This window comes from Coenobita brevimanus, chromosome 110, assembly GCF_032717465.1.
Source record: "Coenobita brevimanus isolate Jiangsu-jjx chromosome 110, ASM3271746v2, whole genome shotgun sequence".
NCBI lineage: Eukaryota > Metazoa > Arthropoda > Malacostraca > Decapoda > Coenobitidae > Coenobita > Coenobita brevimanus.
Window position 1 is genome coordinate 44408510 of NC_137063.1, and position 17370 is coordinate 44425879.

The 17370-nt window shown below is 43.3% G+C and overlaps 1 protein-coding gene across 1 annotated transcript in view; it reads right to left on the reverse strand.

Annotated features, from left to right (window-relative positions):
• LOC145417488 (tyrosine-protein kinase transmembrane receptor Ror2-like) overlaps positions 1–17370 on the reverse strand; it is a 146748-nt gene that overhangs the window by 20772 nt on the left and 108606 nt on the right. The window contains exon 9 of the mRNA XM_080286195.1: positions 5011–5163. Coding sequence (XP_080142321.1) covers positions 5011–5163 — 153 coding nt within the window. The remainder of the gene's footprint in view (positions 1–5010; positions 5164–17370) is intronic.

Below are 17370 nucleotides of genomic sequence, written 5' to 3' on the forward strand. Positions count from 1 at the left end.
AAAATCAAGATTTTGTGTAGTGAAGTTGGGAGGCCCCGGACCCGGTAATTTTTCCCATAAGAAGTTCAGTTTAAATTTCGACATTTTGAATTTCGCTGCGGTTTTTTGGTACATATCCCCATTGAAATTTGAAAATCCACTGTGTGTGTATATATATATATATATATATATATATATATACACCTCTCATCTCATCAGCCATTTGAGCGTCCACTGCAGGACCAGCCTATCCCAACTGAAGTATGGACGATACAGCCAATGTATCTCTACCAATGGCTTAGGGTGTCTGGTATAGATTGTATGTAGGGTAAGAAGTGCTTGAAAGTGTAATTCTAGTGTTGGAGTGGCTTTGGATGTGTGTGTAGTCTGTGAACCATGTGTAATCGGCCTGCGCAAGCCGACTGGGTGCAAGCATACTTTACAGTATGCGACACTGGTTCAACCACAGCACCCCTTGCGTCCGCCAATGCAGTACGTGGTAAGAAGAACGCTCCCTTGGCAGGGCACGAACCCTCGTTCTTCAGTGTATGAAAACACTCTGCCACTGTACCACAGAGGCTCCATATATATATATATATATATCCATATCCAATATCCGGATCAATAGAGCCATCAGTAGGTTCGGATATTGGTTTCGTCCGGATATTGGGCCCCAGCTTATGGACTTGGACTTACGGACCCTAACACAGAGAAACACCTATACAACTCCCTCCGGACATGCATAGCACCTATTTAACACCCAAATCACACCAATAAGGCACATAAATGACTGAAATAAATGCAATAGAAACATAAAATGTGGGTTTAGAAGTATGTTCATACATTAATAAACATTCTGGTACTTATGGACTCTAACCGAACCTAACCGAACTCTGAAAAACACATTCCTACTGCACATGCATGAGGTAAGTTTAGTATGGAAAGAAGTACAGTATGACACTTTCTGGTAAGTATAGTATGGGAAAAAATACAATATGAAACATTCTGGTAAATATAGTATGGAAAATAGTACAACATGAAACATTCTGGCTACTTACAGCAAGTCCCTGGCCACCTCGATGAATAACCGCCTCCTCTCGGACTCTGACAGTAAGAACGATTTCCTGAAGTACTTGCACTACACTCTTCCTGAAGTCTTGCACTGAACTTAGTCACTAACACACAGAAGTCCGTTCTTTTCACAGTGTTCACTTTAGTCCAAATAATGTTCCATTAAATTTAAGTGTTGCACGTTAACTTTTCCCAAGTTTTTTTAAGTTTCCAAAGCCAAAACAAATAAGGTTAGTTACGTTAAATTTCTTTTCTACTTAGTCTTTTCTCCCAACTTGAAAACCTTAACACAACACACCGTTTTTTTCACTGCACAACACTCAAAATTCCCGTGTGGTCTAGTGGAGAAGTTCTTGCTGTTTATTCACTGTCAGAGCCCGAGAGTATCACTGGCAGGCGTCCAAGGGGTGCATCGGTGGGTAGTGGTGATGGCGTACCGACTACAGAAGACTCTGAAGACAGCCGCAAACTCACGTCGAGCGGTGACTCCACTGTAGCTGATGTGCTGGGCTGTGGCTCGGAGCATGAGGGCCTGTCTTGGGGAGGCAACGGAGTGGAACCAGGGCTTGGCACAGCAGGGGTCACGGGCCTGAAAAAACTGTCAATCGCTGACTGACGCAAGGACCGACGATTCTGGTGATTGATGATGCGCTGCCGGAAAGCACGCACTTCCTCCACGAGTCCCAAGGGCCCCATCTCCCTGTCGCAGTCCGGGTGTTCCAGGTAGTCTAGGACGAACTCTAGATGTTCCCGGAGTGCGCTCAGCTTGGGGATGGCTGGAGTAGTGTCCTGCTGGGCGGAGTCTGCATCATCATCGCCTTCGTCGTCGGAATCTTCAAGTTCGGGACTGACACCAGCAACCGAAGACGCGATCTCGATATCAGACAACGTCTGATACCCAGGATCGCCCTCGTCGTCGTCCAACCACTCACGAACATCGTCCACATCAACATCGTCGCCGTGCGTACGTAGCCGTGCATGGAAGTCATCCACGTCAAACCCTAGGAAATCGTACTCCACATCTGTTCCGAGAAGCAGACGAGACCAACCATTTTCAAGAGTTTTCACAGGGACTTCCTTCCATGCACTAGCCCAGTTGTACAGCGCAGACTTGATGTTGTAGCGGCGAAGGTTTTCCAAAGTCCGCTTGCCTCGAGTGTCACGTCCTTCCCTGCGCTCGTCCTCGTCCTCGAGAACCACCATCACCTCGTCCAGGAACTTCCGACGGTACAGGCGCTTTGTTGCCACGATCACTCCTTGGTCCATTGGTTGAATGAGAGCAGTCGTATTAGGTGGCAGAAACATGCACCTAATACGGCCATTCTCAGCAACCAAGTCCTTGTCGCACGGGTGGGCAGGTGCATTGTCGAGGAGAAGGAGAGCCTTTACCTGGTCGCGAGGAATTCCCAGTGTCTTCGTCTGGTAATGTATGACCTCCTTGACGAAGTGATGGTGAAAACAGTCTTTGAAAATCACAGCTGTGAACCATGCTTTCAAAGAATGGTACCATACGACAGGAAGGACATCCATCACCCCACGAAGGCACCGAGGCTGCTTTGCACGGCCAACAATAACGGGCTTAAGCCGGTGCATGCCGTTAGCATTGGCACAACACAAAGCAGATATCCGTTCCTTAGAAAGCTTGCGGCCAGGTACAAGCTTCTCCGTCTCATCGGCCAGAGTGTTCGTTGGCACCGAGCGATAGAATAGGCCAGTTTCGTCAGCGTTATAGACTTAACCGAGAGTGAGGCCCTCCCTGTCGATCAAGCCTTTCACCTTGTGCCGAAACTCGTCCACTCCATCCTCGTTAGCGTCCAATGCTTCGCCATGTGCTTTACGGTTAGTAAGGCCATGTCGTAACTTGAACACGAAGAGCCAACCCTCGGATGCCTTGAAGTCAAGGGCGTCGTGAAGCCTTGCAAACTTCTCAGCAGCAGCCTTCAGCTCCGTTCCACGTACCATCACACCAGCTGCACGTTGCTGTCGATACCAAATCAACGTGGAGCGGTCGATCTCTGCATACTTGGGGATAAACATAACCTTCCTCTCCACGTTGCGTTTGCTTCTCGACGAGAAGTCAGCCGTGTACTGCATGAGCTTGTCTCGGGAACGCTTGATATCGAACAAAGTCGACCGGGCCAGGTTGAACTCGCAGAGAATGCGAGAGGAAGACCAACCCGCATCAACCTTCTCCAATATCTCCCGTTTCTTCTCCAGAGTCAACACCACTCTCTTCCTTTTCTCAGGAGGCGGGGCCATCATCACACACACTAAGAGTAGGGCAGAGAGCAGCAGGAGGCCTTGCAGCAAGTACGGCACCACCACAAAAGCGAGCACGTGGGCAGCCATGGCGAACAGCGCAGGTCTTGTCGCGGTGAGAGACAGGCGGGAAGTGGGGAGGATGCAGCGGCGCTCTATCGGACGTCGGAGGAATGACGAACCAAAACAATGCTCTCACGCGGCGCGCGCGGCAAGTTCAAATTACGGACGGCAAAAAATCGATTTTTCTCCCAATTTTTTTGGATTTTCGGACCATTTTGGGAATGTTTGATCCCAGGACGATAAGGTTCGGTTAGTGGGGATGTTCGGTTATAGGGCGTCCGGATATTAGAGTGATTACTGTATATATATATATACAGGTAATCCCTTAATTCACGCAAACTTTTTTCACGCGATTTCGGTTATCCACGAAGTTTTTGTACAATAATTAAGACATAAAATTATAGTATTCAAATAAATAATTTTAATATAAGAAAAATAAATAAAATATAAACATGCCTACCTGCTGCCCGTGTGCATTCATGTGTGTGTGTGTGTGTGTGTGGGAGGTCGGTCTACCATGCACCACACAGTCAGTTTGAATCCGACAGTCAAACCGTGCGTGACTCACCAATCGTTATTTGTGGCTTATTTTTCTGTCTTCCAGTGATTGCTTCCCTTGTTTGCCAACATGGGGCCTAAGCGTAGTGCTAGTGATGCATGTGGTAACACACCAAAATGGACTCGTAAAGTGACGTTGCTGACAGATAAAGTTAAAGTGTTGGACAAACTTAGGGAAGGAATGTCGGCGACAATTCGCTGTCAGGACGATTCCTCGTCATTTATTTACATACCAGTTTATTTAGCAAGTACAGTACACTAGTTTTTTACTTATCTGAGTTATAAAATCCCCCTGAAAATTAGCTATTAAAGTATTAATTAATCAATAATAAGTATATTTATAGAATAACGGGGAATCGTCCAGGGTGCGGATTGTCCTGATGGGGAATCGTCCATGTTTTGAGGGTGAATTGTCTCGGAACCGTATGTTTGGGATGGATGAGTCAACTATTCGTACAATAAAGAAGGCAGAACGTACCATACGGGAGACAGTGAGGGCTAGTGCACCAGACTGTGCTAAAGTGTCTCCACCTACGCCTGTGAATTGTCTTGGAACCGTATGTTTGGGGTGAATGAGTCAACCATTCATACAATAAAGAAGGCAAAGAATGTGGCATACGGCAGGCAGTGAGGACTAGTGCACCAGACTGATAGTGTCTCCACCTACACCTGTGCTTGTCAGCTTTCAGTGGTAAATTTCTTACATTTTTGTTGTTTTTCATACTTTATGCTAGTTTATTAGGTGTATGTAGTGCATAAACAGTATTATTCAGGTGTAATACACTTAATACACATGCGTAATTACGTGCACACATGGGCAGAACGTATACCCGAATTTACCACATACGTGAAGGGTCTGGGAACGTTAACCCTCGCATCAATTAAGGGATTACCTGTATTTATAAAACATCATCCCTGCACTGGTTAACAAAACAAAATTTTACTATATCTGCGACACACAAGAGAGTGTGATGTTATTCTATTATAAGGATAGTATTGAAAATCAGATATAAAATAAGTTACTCCAAGTCTTAACTACAAATAATATTGATACAGGTCATCATCAGGAAATTAACTCACCTGGAAGACACGACCAAATGCTCCCTGCCCAAGATCCCTGATGTAAATTATACTGTTACGGTCATACTGAAGCTTCTCTAGCTTGGGGTTTAGCTGTGCACAAGTCTGATGGTATGCAGAGTTTCGTGGAAGTTTTGTAATATCTATGCCATCCTCCTGAAAGTTTATAATTGAAAATTTGCAGTAAGGCACATAGTTCAAAGAGTATGTCAAAAGGAGTAAGGCATTTATGGCATTATAGATCTGGTATTTGCATATGGTTAGTTGAATAAGGAGGGATTAAGAAAGGTTTTACATACAAACTGTGAGAAAGGAAAACGGATGAATGCAGTAAAGCTTTTATTATTGTAGTGAAGCACGTTAAGGAGCAGATGGATGTCTGAGTGAGTGATTCACTATCAGTGTTGCAGTGAGACATGGATGTGTGGTGTCCCCATGATCGTTCGATACACAATATAAACTAATCATGATAATGAGGGCCTCAATACACATAACACACTCTGAAAACTAAGGATTTACTGCAGCATTCTGCTATCAAAGAATGCACTACGGTGGTGGTGTAGCTACTGCCTTGGCCAATATAAACTTGTTCACCAAGGCCTGCAAAAATGATCATCTGTGTTGAAGTCTGAATGATAAGTGACTGTGTGCTTTGCTACTTTCTTGTTTCTCATTCTGCAGCCCTCTCATCCCATGTATTAGCAGGAAAATGGGGTAAGATGGATGGATGGATGAACTATGTCTAATCTGTATAAATTTCCTTGATTTAGCTAAAGGAAATTAGCTTTTTTTTACACTCATGATGGTGGTGGGTTAGTCCCCCACACCATAAAAAGAACTAACTAAACAAGTGCATAAAGCGCCTCAGACCAGGGACCATACGTTGATGACTAAGGAACAGACAGAGGACATTCTGAGGGTGGGGACATGGAATATGAGAGGAGTGAATGATGAAGTGAAAGAGAGAGATTTTGTTCAGGTGCTTGAGGATTCAAGAGTGGATGTATGTGGATTGACTGAAACTTGATGGAAAGGTGAAAGGGTGAGAGAATGGGAATACGGTTTAGGAATAAGTGCGGGAGTTAATGAGAATGAGAAGGCAAGAGAGGGAGTATGTCTGATGATAAGCAAGAAGTGGAAGGAGAATATAAGAGAGTAGGGAACAATGGGTGCAAGGATTGTACGGGTGAGGTTGAAAGTATGTATACAAGTTTGGACGATTGTATGTGCATATGCGCCAACAGAGGACCAAGTGGCAAGAGTAAAAGATGAGTTTTGGGCAAATGTAGAAGCAAGTATGGACAAGTTTGAGAGGAGCGAGAGAGTGTTTTTGATTGGAGACACAAATGGCAAAGTTGGGAATGTACAAGTGGATGAAGTGGTTGGTCAGTGGGGTGTGCCAGCTGAAGTAGATGGGAATGGTAGTGCTTTGGTGGACATCTGTGCTGGTAAGGGGTTGGCAATAGCCAACACCTTCTTTCAGCATAAGATGGTCTACAGGTATACATGGAGAGTCATGAGGATGATGGATGGTGAACTTGTTGAACGAAAGGTAATGATAGATTACATGTGTGTGGATGAGCGAATGAAAAGACAAGTGTTGGATGCACGAGTGTGGAGAGGGTGGGGGAATGGAATCTCAGCCCATCACTTAGTGATGGCCAAGGTAGGGCTGCAAAGAAAATGGGTGAAGAGACGAAGGGGAAGACAGGAGGAAACAGGTCCTGTGAGAAGAGTGGAGAAGTTGCAAGATAATGATAAAATGGCAGAGTATAAGAGCATAGTGGAAGAAAGATTGGGAAGGTATGAGTTAGAGAAGATGGAAGAGGTGGAAGATGAATGTAATATATTCACAGAAGAGACAGGCGCAGCGTGTGAGGTGGTTTGTGGAGTGAGGAGGAGATGCAAGGGTGTGCAAGGGACAGCATGGTGGAATGATGAGATGAAAAGGGCTGTGGAACAAAAAAAAAAAAAGAAGGCATATAGTGAATGGCTTGCGAGTAGAGGTAGGGGAGAAGATGAGAGAGAGAGGAGAGAGGTATATGTGAGCAGGAGAAGGGAGGTGAAGAGATTGGTGAAGGAGAGTAAGAGAAGAGTGGATGAAGAGTTTGGGAGGAATCTGGATGTAAAATGGAGGGAGAGTAAGAAATTTTTTGGAAGGAGGTAAAGGAAGCAAGACAGTGTGAAAGGGGAAACAGTAGAGGAGTGAAAGATGGGAATAATAGATTGTTGGTGGAGAAGAGAGAGAAATTGAGAAGATGGAAGGAGCATTCCGAGGATTTGTTGAATGTAGAGAGTGAAAGCAGTGCAAGTATAAGTGGTTGGGGAATGGCTGGGAGAAGAAAAGATGAGAGGAGGGGGAGGAGATCGGTAGGGCAGAAATAGTGGAAGCAATGATGATCAAGATGGGAACAGCCCCAGGAATTGATGGAGTGTGTGGTGAAATGCTGAAGTATGGGGGTGAGATTGTTGTGGAGTGGATATGGAAGTTGTGTAGATTGGCTTGGGAAAAGGAAAGGGTTCCAGAGGACTGGAAATCAGGTGTAACTGTTCCATTATACAAAGGAAAAGGGGAGAGAGAAGTATGTGGTAACCATAGAGGTATTTGCCTTCTTAGTGTGACTGGAAAAATATATGGTAGAATACTCACTGACATGGTTTGGCATATAACAGTGGAGCTAGTTAGAAAAGAACAAGGGGGATTTAGAAAGGGAAAAGGGTGTGTAGATCAGATAGTTGTTCTAAGATGTTTAGTGGAGAAGTATCTAGAGAAGGGAATGAAAGTGTAGGCTGCCTTCATGGACTTGGAGAAAGCTTATGACAGAATAGATAGGCAAGGTATGTGGAAGGTATTAAGAGTATATGAAGTGGAGGGGAAATTGTTGAGTGCTGTGAAGAGTTTGTACGAAGGAGTTAGGGCTACGGTGTGAGTGGATGGTGAGCTGAGTGAGTTCTTTGATCTAAATGTGGGACTGAAACAGGAATGTGTGATGTCTCCATGGCTGCTTAATATATACATGGATGGGGATGTAAAAGAGGTGCAAGGTAGGGCAGTGGACGTGGGGGTGGCTCTAATGAATGAGGGTGAGATGTGGAAGATTCCGAAGTTGCTGTTTGCTTATGATACAGTATTGTTGCGTGAAGATGAATGGGAGTTGCAAGGTTTAGTGAATGAATTTGGGACAATGTGTAGGAAGAGGAATCTGAAAGTTAATGTAAACAAGAATAAAGTTATGGTGTTTGAGAGGAATGAAGTCACAGAATGCACAGTGAGGTTGGATGGTGAGGATACGGAGAATGTAAGTGCATTCAAGTACTTGGGCAGTGTGATGAGTAAGGATGGAACTTTTGGGGATGAAGTGCTTGACAGGGTACAGCAGAGAAGGAAGGTTGCTGGTTCATAGAAAGCAGTGATGAGAAATAGGAAGGGGAGTGTGGAAGTTAAGAGTCATTGCATGATAGAACTGTGATCCCTATCCTGACGTATGGAAGCGAGGCATGGACCTTGCTAAAGGGGAACAAGTCAAGAGTGAGAGCAGTGGAAATGAGTTACTTGAGAGGAGCATGTGGAGTGACATGGAGGGGCAGGTTGACGAATGAAGAAGTGAAGGAATGTTGTGGGGTTGATGTGGTTGAGAAAATTAGGAGAAATACAATGAAGTGGTTTGGACATATGGAGAGAATGGAGAATGAAAGACTGACTAAGAGGGTGTATGTAGGTGAAGTGGAGGGAGGGGAAGACCGAGGATGAGGTGAAGGGATGGAGTTGAGAGATATATGAGGGAGGGGGGAGTGAGTTGGGGGAAGGGCAGTCAAAAGGTGGGTGACAGAGTGACCTGGAGGCGTTTTGTCTGCGGCCACCCTTTGCGGGATTAGGGTGTCAGGTTATAGACAGATAGATAGATGCACTACTACATAATGCTTTACTTCAGATTACAGTGATATCAAGTTAAGTCATCTGATCAACGAGTAATTGCATGACTACCAATCAAAATACAGTAAAAGTCCTATTATTTGGCATCTACAGGGCCGGGCTGATGCTGAGAAATTGGATTTGCCGAATAATTGAAAAACCTATCCACTCATTACCTTATATGTATTGGTGAACACTGTCATCACCACTTATGATATTACAAATGTGTTTGTGGAGAATACTGTATGCTGTATGATGCTTTACAGTACTGTAATAAATACAGTACACTCAATCCTCGTAAACCGCATGTTTATAAACCAAAGATTCGTAAACCGCGGCAAAGTGGCTGTCAGACTGCTGGCACCCTTAAACCGCTGTTAAGACACGAAAATCGCAGATCTAGGCACCGAAGTGGGCCTTTTCCGAGGAGAATCATAAACCGCGGCATTCAATTTGATTACTGCGACCCAATAACCATCATCATCACGCATCAGTCATCTCTGAGGCAGACTTTGAGGGCTTCCTGAGGGAGGCAGAGGAGCTGGAGAAGGGAGAACAGCATGAGGAAGCACCCCCACCTCATGCTGAGAGGTTCTAAGTTTTCTTCCCAACACCACCCCACTTCATTCACTTAAGCAATATCGTCATAGGATTAAGGTGAGATCCCTTAACATTGCTTATTTCTATTTAATATATGCACTGAATATTCCTAAATTTGTATGTTTGTGTTTGATGATGCCTAGATAGGTGTAGGAATGGTGCTTTGGGAGGTGGTTGGCCAAAGTCCAGACCCTAATTCATTTTTCACATAAGAGTTATTATTTATAAACCGTGGATTTTGTAAACCGTGGCAGTGGTCCAGACCCCCCTTTTTTTTTTTTTTTTTTTTTTATGCAAGGAAGAAGGAACCAAAGGCATGAGCCCGCAGTAACAGTTCCCTCCAAGAGAAAAACAAAATACAATAGAGAGCCAAATTCAAGATCCGATCATTTTGAGATGCCTGGACACACTACGTTTGAAAGACTGGAGATCATAGGCAGAAGGAAATACAGACAGAGGGAGACAGTTCCAGAGCTGACCTGTTGCATAAATGAAAGACTGGGAGTAACGGTTAACTCTTGCATTAGAGAGTTGGACAGAAAAGGGATGAGAGTTTGCTACCAGACGGGTGCTACGCGCCTGTCGTAGAGGTGGAGGAATGCAAGCAGACAGTTCAGAGGAGCAGTGACCATTAAAGTAGCGATAGAAAAGAGATAAAGATGCAACAGTGCGGCGAAGAGACAGAGGTTGAAGGGAGTCAGTAAGAGGAGGAGAGTTAATGAGACAAAAAGCCTTTGACTCCACCCTATTGAGAAGAGCTGTATGTGGGGAGCCTCCCCACACATGAGAGTTGTACTCCACACAGGGGCGGATAAAACCCCTGTATAGAGTCAACAATTGTGCAGGGGTAAAGAAAGAGCGGAGTCGGCTTAGCACACCCAATCTCTTGGGAGCAGATTTTACAAGAGATGTAATATGATCTTTCCAAGATAAGTCCCGAGTAAATGAAACCCCAAGCATGTTCAAGGATGATGCAGGATTAATCTGAATATTATTAAACATTAGAGGGTATACCTGTGGAAGATTTTGTCGGGCTGATAGGTGTAAGAACTGAGTCTTAGATGCATTAAAGACAACCATATTATTTTTACCCCAGTCAGAGATATGAGCCAAGTCAGACATTAGGTGTGCCATAGCCTCATCCCTTGTTTCTTGAAGTAACTGTTGAGATGGGCGTTGCGGGAACCGAATGGAAAGGTAAAGGGTGGAGTCATCAGCGTATGAGTGGATAGGGTTAGATGTACAGCTTAGAAGATCATTGATGAATAAAAGGAAGAGAGTTGGTGATAGGACAGAGCCCTGAGGAACACCACTGCCGCGGTTTACGAGGATTGAGTGTACTACTGTATACCTGAATCTGAAATATATATAAATTAGTGAACATATACAAGTGTAATGAGACAGTAGGCCTACAAGTCACAGATAACACTTACTGGATGGCCGAAATGATATGGAATATTACCTACCCGCTCAGTACATCATTTGTATTGGTAAGTACTGTCATCACTACTTATATTATTACAAATGTGTCTGGAGTGAGTACAGTATACAGTACTCTCTCCAAACACAAAATAAAATATATAAAATAAACTGGAGGAATATGAATTGGTAAGGTCTTTTGGGAGCCTCTGTGGTACCGTGGTAGAGTGTGCGTCTCACACGCTGGTGGGCGGGGGTTCGCCTCCCCGCCAGAGTTGTAAAAGCTTTGGGAAGTGTTCACCACGCCACTGACCACTTTGGCAGACACAAGGGGTGCTGTGGTTGAACCAGTGTCGCATACTAGTATGCTTGCACCCAGTCGGCTTAAGGCAGGCCGATTACACTTGGTTCACAGACTACACACACATCCAAAGCCACTCCAACACTACAATTACACTCACAAGCACTTCTCACCCTACATACAGTCTCTACCAGACAGCTTAAGCCACTTGGTAGAATTACATTGGCTGTATCGTCCCTGCTTCGGTAGGGATAGGCCGGTCCTGCAGTGGACCTCAACGGCTGATGATGATGATGATGATGAAGGTCTTTTGAACGAAAGTTTAACGTACATTTAGCGCCCATTCTTTTGTTTGTTTTTGTGTTTATATGTGAAAGTGAGAGTATTGATGCAAACAGTAATGTATTCCATTAACCCCTTAATAACCCCCAGCATTGAACAACCCTTTATAGTACCGGTGTCAGTGACGTTGAGTTAGTGTGAGCTATAAAAAACTGTAAACAGTTATGGGAAGGGAACGAAGATCACTGGTATGTTTACACGACTCTACGCTACCATTCTGAGCAGTCTTAGGTGGTCGCTTAATCTCAGATGTTTTTGCCAATGTGGTAATGCACCATAACTTTATCAATTTGTCCGTGAATCATAGCATGGGTTTAGGAAGCTAAAAAACACATTGCTAGGTGCACCAGACGATTCTCTTCACATCTTTAAGAAAATTAAATGGAAGAAATTTAATCCATCACTAAGTACGTAGAGTAAGTTTCTTCCATTCTTCTGAAATCAATTTATTTTTCTTAAAAGATGTGAAGAGAATCATCTGGTGCATCTAGCCATGTGTTTTTTAGTTTCCTAAACCCATGCTATGATTCGCTATGATTCACGGAAGAATTGATAGTGTTACGGTAAATTTACCATACGGGCGAAAACATCTGAGATTAAGCTACCGCCTGACTGCATGGAATGGTAGCACAGGGTTGTGTAAACATACCAGTGACCTTCGTTCCCTTCCCATGATTGTTCACAGTTTTTTAAAGCTCACACTAATACAACGTCACTGACACCAGTACTGTAAAGGATTACTCAATGCCAGGAGTTATTAAGGGTTAATGGAATACATTACTGTTGGCATCAATACTTTCTCTTTCACATATAAACACAAAAAACAAACTAAAGAATGAGTGCTAAATGTATGTTTAACTTTCATCAGAAAGAACTTACCAATTCATATTCCTCCAGTTTATGTATTTTTCTGACTTAAGGTTAGGTTAGGTTAGGTTTGGTTAAATTATTAGGTACAGATAAACTCAGTTAGGTTTTGTTAAACACTTAGTACAGTTCCTTCCACCATTATGCTGAGGAATCAAACAAGAGCTGTCACAGCCGTACAGCTATAAACAACGGGGAAACAGATTTAACAAGCAACGTGTATTTATGGGTAATGGATTACAGTATCCGTGGTTCATGGGCTACGCAATTATGGCAGTAAACATCATTTTCAGGAAGATGTCAAGAATTGGTGAACTTGAAGAATTAACGAGGGGGCTTGGAACGTAACCCTCGCTAATTTGGGAGGGCGGTTACTGTACTATATGATACTGTGCAAATATTGTAATCAATACAGTACTATATCTGAATCTGAAAAACTAGTGAACATATACAAGTGTAATGAAACAGTAGACCTACATGTCACAGATAACACTTCTTGGACTGCTGAGATGATTCTGAACATCTGCGGAACAATCAAAGACTTTCGTAAATGGAACTATTTCTCAAAACTGCCAAAGTATCAGATATACCAAATAATCAGCTGCCGAATAATAGGACTTTTACTGTATAGGGTAATACCTATACTATACTTTCATATACAGTACACATGATTACGGAATAACAAGAAGAATATTTGAGAGTCATATACGCTTACCAATGATGTCACAAGATGAACACTTTAAAGTTACATGCGAGAACAGAGAATACTGATATGTGAATGAGTTGGGAATGGAATAAAATTGACTAAATAAGCAACAAAGATGTGTAAGGATGGCAGCCTGGAGACCTCATGTGGGAGGGGAAATGGCACAAGTAAGATAGATTACCAATCTGACTAATCTAATGCTACTAACAAAAAATATTTTGATCATACTTAAAAGAAAAAATAAGTGTGACTAACCCCTTCAGTTTGCTTATGCATTCTATATTTTATTACTGCTGCTTCAAATGATTACATTCTGCTTAGCTAGAGACATTAGGTTGTGAAGGGGTTAATGGAGGCTGTACCTAACCTTTCAAGCTTGAAAAACATATCCTAATATTAACATCATTATCTGGAGACAGGAAGAGAACAAGATTATAAAGCTATCATGGGACTGATGGGTAAACAAAACAGGGGTTGAAAATTATTTATCTACCTTTTGCCAGTCTCCTTAATCCCGTAATGGGTGGCCAAAAACAAATGACTCTCATATCACCCTGTTGTCTGCCATTTGGCTGCCCCGCCTCCAACTCACAATCCTCTCTCTCATATATCTCTCCATTCTATCCCTTCAACTCATCCTTGGTCTCTCCCTCATCCTCTCCCCATCTATCTCACTCACATACATTCATTTAGTCAGTCTCTCATTCTCCATTCTCTCCACAGGGCCAAAAAATCTCAAATTCTCTTAACACTTTCAATCACATCAACATCAACACCACACCACTCTATTACCTTCTCATTGACTGTCTGTCTCGCCATGTAATGTCACATGCCCCTCTTAAATAACTCATTTCCACTGTTCTCACTGTGTCCTGCAAAGAGAGTCCAAGCTTCACTTCTGTATGTTAGAGTGGGGCTCATGTACTGTCATGCAGTGACTTTTTTACTTCCATGCTCACTTCCCTATTCCTTATCATTGTACTCAATGAACCAGCAATCTTTCTACTGTGCTGTACCCTTTTCAATCACTTCATCCTCTAAATTTCTATCCTTACTCATCACATTACCTAAATACTTGAATATATTCACATTCTCCATTTCCTCACTAACAGGCCTCACTGTGCATCCTGTGACTTCATTTCTCTTTAAAACAATAACTTTATTCTCATCTACATTCACTTTTAGAGTCTGTTTCCTACATACACTCCCAAACTCATTCACCAAGCCTTGCAGCTCACATTCATTTTCACATAATAATACAGTATTGTCACCAACCAATAGTACAGAAAGTCTCCCCACCCTACCTTCTCTCACTAACAACACTCAGACATCCACTGCCTGACTTAGCACTACATCTTTTTATAACTCCATAAATATACAAACTGAACAACCAGTGAGACATGACACACCCCTGCTTCAGTCTAACACTCATATACATTATACTATTCACAGCATTCAAAAACTTCCCATCTATTCCATATATTTTTCATAAACAGTATATGAAATGTTTTGTATTTAAAGGCTTCAACATGCTTGCATGCATCGGCCTTGGTCACATAATGGCAGCTCTCCATGCTGCTTGACCTCTGGGAGCTTTCCTATTCAGTCCCTTATCCCCGAGGTCACGCTCAATGACTTCATCCCAGGTCTTTTTCGGTCTACCTCTCGCAACCTTACCCCAAACATTAACATCTGTCACTTTCTGCACCCAGTTATCATCCCCCATCCTCTCCACATGCCCAAACCATCTCAGTCTACCTCTCCTCATCCAGTCCCATCCTTCTTCTCAACTCTTCCACCGTAAACCTAGCCCCCCCCAAGCCTTGCCCTCAGGGACGCACTACACATCCACCTAATCATTGTCATTTCTGTACCTTTGAGCCTGCAAATATCTTCTTCCTTTACTTCCCAGGTCTCACTACCATACAGCATTACACTCATGCCACATGCAAAGAACCCTTAGGACGAAGGAAGAGCCCTCACAGTGTCAGGAGAGGCAACAGCTCCCTGAACTTCCAACCACTCCTCACTTTAGCCACAGAGCTAGCTCCAGCCTAACCACCAGCAATTAGCATGTCTTCCAAATAACAAAATTCTTCCACACACTGAAGAGACTCACGGGCAACATCAATCCTTTCATGCCTGACAATCTCTACGTACTCTCCCCGACACACTGCACATGAAATCAGCATTACTTTGCAGTCTACCTCTAATACACTACATCTCTTACGCACCCACTTATCACAAACACTGTACAAGATGGAATTACAGTACTTCCCACACCTTTGTGGCAAATTGCTCATGGCCACTCTCCCTCTTCTTTGACAATACCTCCACCAACCCTAGATACCATCACTTTTATTTTATCTGCATTTACTCTGAAGCCCTCATGCCCCATACCATCTCACCACTTCCTAAGTCTTTCCTCTGCCTCTTTTTCATTCTCTGCAATCAACACAGGGAGTCCATTTCTGACGCCATGTGAGAGGACTTAAAGTACCATGATAAACAACAAGGGGCTCAGAACTGACCCCTGGTGCACACCAACATTCATGGAAAACTCATCACTCAAATGTGGGTGCTTGCACCCTTACCTGGGTGCGAGCACCCACATACATGGCTGTAACCACCCTAACCAGTCACTCCTCGATCCCAAGCTTTCTCATTGCCCACTTCACCACCTCTCTAGGGACTCTGTCAAAAGCCTTCTCAAAATCGACAAAAACAAAGTACAGATTCTTCTTTCCTATACATTTTTCCTGAAAGTGTCAAACAATGAATATGGCATCAGTGGTCCCTTTGCCATGTATAAACCCAAACTGCATCTCATCAATACATGTATTCACTCTCTAATCATACCTTCTAGCCATGTCCTTCATTATCTGGTCCAAAAGTTTTATGCCTCTATAATTTCCTCACCAGGGCATCTCCCTTCCCCTTTGTACACATTTACAATTACACTCTTCAGCCAATCATCTTGGACATCACACTCATTCATAATCATACTTACCACATAAGTGACTAATCCCACTACCAAACCTCCTGAGCCTTTGAACATTTCAGCAGTCAACCCACACACTCCTACTGCCTTCCCCACCTGCATCCTTCCTATTGCTCTGCTAACAGTAGCAGCATCAATCAAAGGCCAAGAGCCAAACAATGGATCTGCTGGCTCCAAACCTTCCCTGTCCCAGTCAAACTCCTCATTCAACAACCAGTTGTACTGCTCTCTCCAGGCATCTTTAATATCCTCAATGTTCACCACTACCTTTCCTTCATCATTCTTTACACACTGCTCACCTATGATATCCTTATTCTCCCTCTTCATCTGATTTGCCACCTTAAATATCTAATTCTTCCTTTCAACACTATTTAGGTTATCAAGTAAAAGTCTCTCAGACTCAAACTTTGCCCTGTAAACCTCTTTTCTAGCCCTACATTTGGCAGCCAGTCCTCTTTGTTATCACCCTTTTTTCCATTCCTGGAAAAGCCTTCTTTTCTCCTAAATTGGAGCATCTACACTCTCATCCCACTACCAGGTTACTTTTTGTCCTGGGGAACCCCTTGTCCATCCACACGGAATTAGCAACTCTCATGAGATTGTTCTTGAGAGTTCTGTACTGTTCATAAACACCTCTGTCAATGGCTCCCTGTTCAGCCACCACTCTACTCATCTCCCTGTAGAAGGTATTCCTTACTGCTTAGTTTTCAACTTCCATACTTTCCTCCTAACTGCATAGGTTCTCTTTTTCATTACCTGCTCCTTAAGCACCATGTCACTTATTAATAACTTGTGTTGCTGCACACACTCCTTGCTCCCATATAACTTTAACATCCCTCGGTAACCTCCTATCAGCCCTCCTGACCAGGAAATAGTCTATCTGGCTGCTGTTTCCCCCAGAGTCGTATGTAATCAACCTAGTCTCTCTCTTTCCAAAATGTGTGTTACCCACAATCATGTTCTGACTCCTCAATCTCAAGTATCCTTTCCCTTTCCTCATTTCTCTACCATATGCACATCCCCCATGTACTCCTTCATAACCTTGAGCTGCTTCACCTACATGACCATTCAAGTCCCCATCCAAAACTACAATCTCATCATCCCCCATACCACTTACTACACTTATTAAGTCATCCCAGAATCTATCCATCCCTACCTCATCCATGCCTGCCTGTGGAGCATATGCCGATATAAATTAAAACATTATCGCA